The sequence below is a fragment of the Neolamprologus multifasciatus genome, chromosome 4, assembly GCF_963576455.1.
Source record: "Neolamprologus multifasciatus chromosome 4, fNeoMul1.2, whole genome shotgun sequence".
NCBI classification, from domain to species: Eukaryota; Metazoa; Chordata; class Actinopteri; order Cichliformes; family Cichlidae; genus Neolamprologus; species Neolamprologus multifasciatus.
In genome coordinates this window covers 26734913-26743641 of record NC_140442.1, presented here as the reverse complement: position 1 = coordinate 26743641, position 8729 = coordinate 26734913, and the positions used below count along the sequence as shown (strand labels likewise).

At 39.3% G+C, this 8729-nt stretch overlaps 1 protein-coding gene across 1 annotated transcript; it reads left to right on the top strand.

Annotated features, from left to right (window-relative positions):
- Nucleotides 1-281: 281 nt before the first annotated feature.
- Nucleotides 282-7933, top strand: ube2z (ubiquitin-conjugating enzyme E2Z). The gene is given in 9 exon segments (XM_085157106.1): nt 282-1176; nt 3125-3197; nt 3734-3921; nt 5006-5117; nt 5201-5313; nt 5431-5521; nt 5710-5736; nt 5738-5824; nt 5826-7933. Coding segments are annotated over 9 exon segments (1212 nt in total). The 5' UTR covers nt 282-724; the 3' UTR covers nt 5895-7933.
- The last annotated feature ends 796 nt before the right edge of the window (nt 7934-8729 follow it).

Genomic DNA, 8729 nt, shown 5'->3' with positions numbered 1-8729 from the left:
ACGTATATTTAAAAAGTACAAAAATATCTTACAAATTATCCAAGACATATTATCTCTGTTTTAGATTACAGAGGGAAAGGAGGAGACAAACTGAGATATTTTCTACAAATGAAGGATCACAAAACTCAGAGACTAGGACAGTTGATTGTGAGGGCACAATAACTTCCCATTGTTTTGGAAGTTTTGAGCTGGGCCTTGCTTAAACGCTAGCTGCAAAAGCTGAAATGATGGTGGGTTGTTGTTGTTTTTTGTATTATTATTTTCAGGAATTTTACTTTGAAAACTTTTGCCCGGATGTGCCGTGGCTTTATTATTTCCGTGTTCTTAACTGGTGACAAATACAAGCTCCTAAAGTTGCGATGGTAAAAGACTAGTAGGGATGTTGTTGGTAATAAATGTTCTGAGGATTTAATGGTTTAAACCAGTATCCAGAGGTCAGTGGTAACCGTAACACTGTGACGTGGCAATTTTGCTGAAGACCGAGCAGTTTTTTGGAGGCCTGGGGGTCAAGCTAACAGTCAAGCTAACGATAAATATCCATTATGTCTTGGGAAGAATTGCCTTGCTTTCTGGCCTCGCCTCTGCCCGGTTTCTTTGCTGTCTGATCCGCGTTGGGCAACAAAGGAAGCAGGTAACTTAAAACTCTACTGTCAATGCTGCGCGGGAGAAAAATATAAATTACTCAACACCAACGGGTTTACTATAGCTTGCTAGCTTGTGGGCCATGGCGGACAGCTTTGGAGAGGAGTCCAGCAGCAGTGCCCTAGGCTTAGACGTTACTACGATACAGGGGAGCGGAGCCTCACAGCTTCCAATTTTGTCTAACTCTCTGCCGGTGGGAATGTCGGCAACTGGCGGTGTGCACTCCAGCTCCAACCCGACCTCTCCGCCTCTTGCTGTCGCCGCGCAGAGTGGCCTAACAGCTGTGGTGGCCCCTATGTCCGCTGTCACTGCTAACCCGGTCAGTTTTGGGAACACATTGACTCCCGGCTCTTCACCACCCGTCGTGGCCGTGTCTCCCACATTGCATGCCTCCTCGCCTCTCCCCGGCGTTGGGCTAGGGGCGGCAGGAGCGGGCCTCCTATCTCAAATCAATGCCACTTCCTGGGACCCAACTCTTAGCACGGACTGGGACAACGAAAAAGCTTCCCAGCAGTGCATCCTGAGGATAAAGAGGTAATTCTAGGAAACACAGAAATCTGACGCAGGTGGGAATATTTACGTAATCTAGACCTGCAATCGAAAGTGAAATCTTTCCGTAAAGTTTTTAACAGCATCTAAAACGTCACATTTGACGGAGACATTTGGGAAACTAGAGGTCTGTAATAAGAAGCGAGATTTCGTCTGACCCAGGTAACTACAGGGTTAATCTTGGCTCATCTGTTCACTATCTGTTTTCGGGTTAACTTCGTACCAGAATTTGTCGCCATGGTAATTTATGCTGTGAACTTAACCTCCCCCAGAGCAGGTTAAATTCGAGATTAGAGACCAGCAGGTGTGAAATCGTTGCCTTCTGACGAATCAGTTATCGAGAAAATTGACATTCCCTAGAAGGTCACACAGAGGGTCTGAAGTTGTTGTTGTTTTGTTTTAATAGCGTGTAAAGTCTTTGGCTTTCACTGATGAGCATCAGTAATAAATATAGATCCTTAGATACAGCTTTATTCCATGGTTTTATTTTTATTTTTTTATGTTAGAAGCAGAGAGTTTTACAGCAATTTTATTGTTCTAGAAGGATTAATGATCTTAACACTACTTAAACTGCACTGCTTCAAACCCTTCAACACCCCTGAGTCTGTAGCTGAAAGAATAAAAACTAAAACTTTCTGAAAGCACCACATTTTCACTGATTATTTTATTTGTGACATGTTTTGAGTGAGATATGTTTAACTAAGCCTGGGTTTTTAAGTGGGACTAGTTCAAAGTTTCAGAGCTCTAATGTGTAGCCATCACCTCAGAAATAAACACCAGCACTGAGAGTGCACTCAGTGATAAATAATTAATTGTAATTTAAATGTTTATTTATAGGGCTTTGTGTGTTAAATAACCAGATTAATAATTTTCTGCAGCATTAACCATCTGTCTTTTTCGCAGTTGTTGCATTTTACTGGTACAATTTAAATGCTTTTTATATATTTTTGTTATCACAATTTTATCATCATCTAATAATATTGCTGATTGAATTGGTGGCATTTATAGGGATCGTCTTCTGTGGAATAAGAGTCATATGGCCTTTGAAACTCCTGTTTTAGATTGATAAGATGTTGCCAACACCACCTGGTTTACACAAACATGCAGGGAAAACCTTGGCTTAACTTTGCAAGTTGATAACCTGATTTTTGAGACGGTTTATTGCGATTACCAATCTTACGGTAAACAAATTCAGAAAACTGAGAGATACCCTGGGTATGTTGAAATCCTTTTGAGCAGTATTTTAGACAGTAGTACACTCAGCCTATGTTTAAAGATGTTGCTTTAGTTTGACCCACACATACATGAACACACTTCTTTGATTTTTAACGTCATTAATTTGTTGCTTAATAAACAAAAATAAAGTTATTGAGGAATCACCTGACCCAAATTAATGAAATGTACTATTTCACTTAATTTACCTGTTTAAGCAGCTGGATAGCTTGAACATTCTTGTTGCCTTTGAGTCTTTTCCTGGAAATTCTAGTATCATGACAACTCTGGTAAATAATTTCTGTCTAATATATAAATGCAAATAGATTGCCAACATGTTGGTATCAGTCTGAATGAGTCTTTGTCACAAGTCGAGAGGACTCGACTCAGCTGGTTGTATGATGCAGTTTATCGCTGTTAATTGCTGTATTATCAGAAACACACTGCATGTAATTGCCAACTTGACTATGGTATTTTTTAAAAACAATTTTTAATGACTGCGTTAGTATGCTCGAAAAATTCACATTAGAACAACTTTAAGTTCAGTACTGTACTTAAATGTATTTTATATAATAGATTTATGAAAATATTAAGATCCTTCACCTCCAGGACATACTGTTTTACTAGTGGATTGCTGGAATGTTTAGGGGTATATTTCTTTGTGGGTTCTCTCTCCAGTTTTCAGTGTTTCACAAACCTCATCTGTTTATTTTGTCTGTAGGGATATCATGTCCATCTACAAGGAACCTCCACCAGGGATGTTCGTGGTCCCTGATCCTCAGGACATGACCAAGGTAAAAGGCAAAGTACAGTCTAAAAGATTTACCAACCTTTGACATCATTAACATGTTAACTTGATAGCCAATCAAATTTTACTAGGCTTCTTATTCCTGGGCTTGATGCAAATCAGGATCAGCACTGGACTTCCTCTGGAGTACTGAAAGCACATTGAGGCGACTGTTGTGATTTGGCGCTGTATATAAAAAAAAAAAAATGAAAGAAGTGGTATAGCTGTAAAAAGTGCAAAACAGCGAAGTGAAGAGTCCTTTAAACTGTGACTACCTCAGTGGTGTTTTCCATTCAACTGGAGTTGTACCGGTGCTGACAGCAACCATTTACTAATGGAGAAAAACCTTTAGATAAGAGTCAAAAAAAATTGATAATGACTCAGCGCGAGTCATTTGTTTTCTAGATTAAATTTCTTTGCTAATTGGTCTGTTCTTCCCTAGCATTCCTCTCTGCCTGTAGACATTGTTTTAGACCATCTTATCAATCCCCATCCTGTCTTTCTCTCATCCTTTAATCCCACTCCTCTGCCTCATGACTTCAGATCCATGCCCTGATCACAGGGCCATTTGACACGCCATATGAGGGTGGCTTCTTCCTCTTCCTGTTCCGCTGTCCCCCTGACTATCCAATTCATCCACCACGGGTCAAGCTCATCACCACTGGGCACAACACTGTCCGTTTCAATCCCAACTTCTACCGCAATGGCAAAGTATGCCTCAGCATCCTGGGGTGAGTCATGGTTTCTAACTTTAGTTTCCAAGGGAACTCATGAAGAATTACCATGTTCACTGCATACTTTTCTGTTCATCAGCTGGGCCATAAGCAGGCTATTTAAAAAAATATATATATATATATTTTTTTTAGTTATTTTTAGACCAGCTAGTGATCAGTGAGTAAACTAGCAAAACCTCGAATTAGTGTAAATAGTTAAAACTCGATGTTCAAAGTAATATCTCAGAATGCCTTGTTTTGTCTAACTAGCAACCCAAAATCTAAAAAGAAAAGGAAAAACACTTAAAATACTTACTTGTAGGGATTGTTGTCTGTCGAATACTCGTACAGTAGGCATGCACTAGTCCAATATTATTGGTCAGACACTTGAGACAAAAAGCTGGATATTGGATATTGTCTGTTTGTGACAGTGGACAAATCCTTGGTCTCAGCCATTAGATCATGGGTGGGCAACTCCAGGCCTCGAGGGCCGGTGTCCTGCAGGTTTTAGATCTCACTCTGGGTCAACACACCTGAATCAAATGATTAGTTCATTACCAGGCCTCTAAAGAACTACAAAACATGTTGTGGACATAATTTAGCCATTTGAATCAGCTGTGTTGGATCAAGGACACAGCTAAAACCTGCAGGACACCGGCCCTCGAGGCCTGGAGTTGCCCACCCCTGCATTAGATGGACTTTTTCTTTCTTTTAGAGTGTGACTGAAAACTGAAAAGATCCTACAAAGAAAATGCTTTCTCTCTCTCCCACTATTGGTCATGCAATTTCACTCTAATTATGTTCACCAGATGTGGTGAACATAATTAGAACACTGACCTTTACACATTAATAATAAAAAGAAATAGATTGCCGATCACTTCCTCACAGTGAGGAATACATGTTATTAATTTAAAACTAGTCAGATGTCCACGGTTTGTTTGTAAATATATATTATCAAAATTTTACAACTTTATTTGTGATTCATAATTTTTAGATCTTAAAATAAGTCATTTTACATCAATGATTTAGATTTTTTTTTTTTAATTATGCAAGAACCCATTGTAAGAATGCAACAAACTGTTTCTGTGATCTTTGCGTGTAGGACATGGACAGGGCCGGCATGGAGTCCAGCTCAGAGTATCTCATCTGTGCTCATCTCAATCCAGTCTCTGATGACGGAGAACCCCTATCACAATGAACCTGGCTTTGAACAGGTTACAGTTAACAAAGAGATATAGATATATGAGAGTTTTATGTCGCCACCAGATCCGTCACACCTTGTCATTCTGTTTCACAGGAGCGTCACCCAGGGGACAGTAAGAATTACAACGAGTGCATCCGCCATGAAACCATGAGAGTGGCTGTGTGTGACATGCTGGAGGGAAAAGTTCTTTGTCCTGAAGCTTTGTTGTGAGATCCTTATTTTTATTTTTCTTCTTTCTATTTTTCCTTTATCACTTGCAATTCCATCTTTGTTTTCTACCTGTTAACTAAATGTATCAAGCGTGTGAATGTGTTTATTTTTAGGAGTGTGATGGAGAAGTCCTTCCTTGAATACTATGATTTCTACGAGGGCGTTTGCAAAGAGAGATTGCATCTGCAGGGGCAGAACATGCAGGTGAGTATTTAATTTTTTCTGTTGGATTATTTTTGTCTTATCAGACAGTGCTTTCAGTATAAAATCATTCTTAATGTCAATAATGCAATATCACATGACTTTGTGACAGCACTGTGTGAGCAGGAAAGTAAGTAAAGATTATAAATGCAATCTTTTCCTCTTCCAAACATGACGTTGCCTTTTTCCAGGACCAATTTGGGGAGAAGCGTGGCCGTTTTCGACTACCAGGGCTTGTTGGCTCGTCTCGGTGCAACCCACAGACCGACTGCGAGAGAAAATCTGGCAGAGGATAACCACAATGACAAACGACTCGGACTCAGACACCAGCTCTTCAGGGACAGACCCCGACAGTCAGGGCAGCTCACAGCCCTGACTTCTTGGACAGTGCTAGACTTATAGCCGAAAACTAAAGACAAGAGAACTGTTTTTTTGTGTTTCTTTGTTTGTTTTGCTGCATCGGAGCAACATCACGGAAGACGACGTGAGTCTTTCTTGGGAATACGATTGGAATCGAGTATCTATTGTATAAATAATACAGAAAACTAAAGAAGAGGTGGTTCCTTTTGCTGAAAATAATTTAAAAAAAAAAATAACAGCAATCTGCAAGCCAAGTGCTGGAAAGCTTGACCTGCAGCTTTGGATTTGTGCTACTTGTAGCTAGCCGGTTACCATTTTGATCTGCGACTCTAAAAGCTCAATTTGACTTTGACATTCTGGATACTTGTGAAAAGAAAATGTTATAGTGACGGCTTGAACCTTCTATGATGTTCCACTTTGATCCCCAAGCACAAACATGTTTTCTATCTTTTCCACACCAATGAAATACTGTCTGTTAGGGACCTGTGAAGAGGAGGCCTGAAGCTTGGAGCTGGTTTAAGCAAAATCAAAGGACCTTATCCTGGGAATTTCAGGATGATTGGCCTGATTTAGTTGAAGCAGGGTAAGATCAAAGAAGGTGCTCCCCGTCTTTGATTTCAAGAGGGAAGGCAAAGTTATCCTGTGTAATGTGGAAGATGGAGAAAGTGACTGCAGTGGATTTGTGAGTCAGTGCCTTGTCTCCTCTAAGTGTAAAGCCATGCCAGACCTCTTCCAGACTTGACATCAATTGTTTCTATAGCCAGGCCACAAAAATTTAAAAAAAAAAAAAAAAAATTCAGCAGCTCTGGATTTCTACAATATTTCTTGTGTATTAGCCTCTACAAAAAGTTCTGTTTAGCTTTCAGCTCTAATTGTCCTGTTGAATTGGTGCTTAGATAAGGAGACATTTTAATTTCATTAACATCATTATGCCTTTTTATGTTATTTTTCTTTGCTGTAATCAGACATCAGACTAACAATAACTTAAAATATGTACGATGCATTATTTGTAATCCTAGCTGGGGTTTGGGGTTTTTTGTTTTTAATCAGTCAATTTTTCAAACCAAATTGTCTCACACTTTCACTAGATTAACTTTAATTCAGGGAAATTAATGGAAGGAATACAAAACTCTGTTCTTGTATGGACAGTGAATTAACCCAACCAGTTTGCTCTTCTCAGGCTTTTTCGATGCTTTGGTAGTTGTTTCTCCATTATCCAACCCTTGAAGGTAGCCGTCGCAGTGAACTAATATTCATTTGTTATTTCAGGTTTCTGCTTTTCACCAATAAATGACAGTCACGGCACCATTGGAGTTACACAATCACAAGGTACTAAAGTGACACGTGTTGCTGCTTATGCTCTGAACTCAACGAGAGGGTTTTCTCTTGGGGAAACAAAGGGGCACAGAGAGAGGAGGAAAATGCTTGATTGACACGATGAGATTTTTCCTTCTGTCTTTATACAATACTCATATTTGCACTGAAAGAAATGTGTGTGTGGTGGGGGGGAAAGCCTTCATTTCAGGACATCATTAGGTCAATGTAATGATGCTTCAGATGAGCACCTTCATCCTGGTAAACAGTTTATTGGTGTTTTTCTGTAGGCCATGTTTGTATCAGGACTTAGACCCACATTACAACTTAGCAAGAAAACAAACTATTGTAACATTAATGATACCCAGGTGTTTTTCACTTCAATGACTGCAGCTTGTAATAGCTTCAGTTTAACTCTTTAAGATCTGCTCTGAAGAAGAGGAACGATATTGATATTCTTTGTCATTGTGCCTGCTGCATATAAGTTGATGGCACTAAAAAAAATAAAATGCGATTTTTGAAAGTTCTTTGAGTTGAATGAGAAGGTGCATTGTGCTCACAAGCTCTTAAACTGTCCCATGAGTAAACTTGTGAAGTTGTTTTTCTGACTGTGGTATAAGTGTACTTTTACATCAACACGATTGCTACAAAGATGCTGTTTCATTTCATTGCTCAAATTCTTACCAAAACCTTTCCTTTGATAGCCATTTCCATTGTTCAATAAAGCAATATTTGCTTTAATCAAGTTTTTTTTTTCCCCCCAACGATACTGACCATCTTTGTCACTGTGGAGGCAGCAACTATTGGTTAAAATGTAATGTTATAGTTAAATTCCAATGTTAGGGTGAAATTCACATGCAATACATGAACATACATTAATGTGTCAAACACAACACATCCACAAGAATAAAAAATCACTTACACTTAAGCCACCTGCAGCTTAGCTTAACAGAAAAGTTGCAAGTCACACTTTCTTCGAGTGGAGACGTAATGACTAAAAGGTTATCAGCAGTTCTGTAACTAAAACACTGTTTTCTAATTTAATTGCTACATAAACCTACATAAAATGTAGGTGGAACTATTTGTCACAATCAAGCTGCAGCCTTCAGGTTTTAAAAAAGAACAACTTGGAGCTGTGGCAAAGTGCTGGATTCCGTAGAAGCATTAAGTTAAGGGCATCTCTGAGGCATCACCTCTGCTAATGCTAGTCACTGGACCTTTCCCCTGCATTTGTCTTTTAGGGCTTGAAATTTATCTGACAAATAATATCGCCTGCTTTGTGGGACAGGCCATGCAAGAAGTGGGTGTTTGAAATTCTAGTATTTTCTTTAAAACTTTGTTTGTTTTCTTGGGCTCCAATTTGGTACTAATAAGCATTGCACTTGCACAGGTTATGGATGCAGCTTGCTAAGCAGCTTGCTAGCTTTAATAATCTTATGCCCAAAACCAGTGGGTACCATCAGGGCAGCTGTGTCCACCTTTTATATGCAATGTATTCCCAACTGCATCTTACTGTCTGAGCAACTAAAATGTTGTG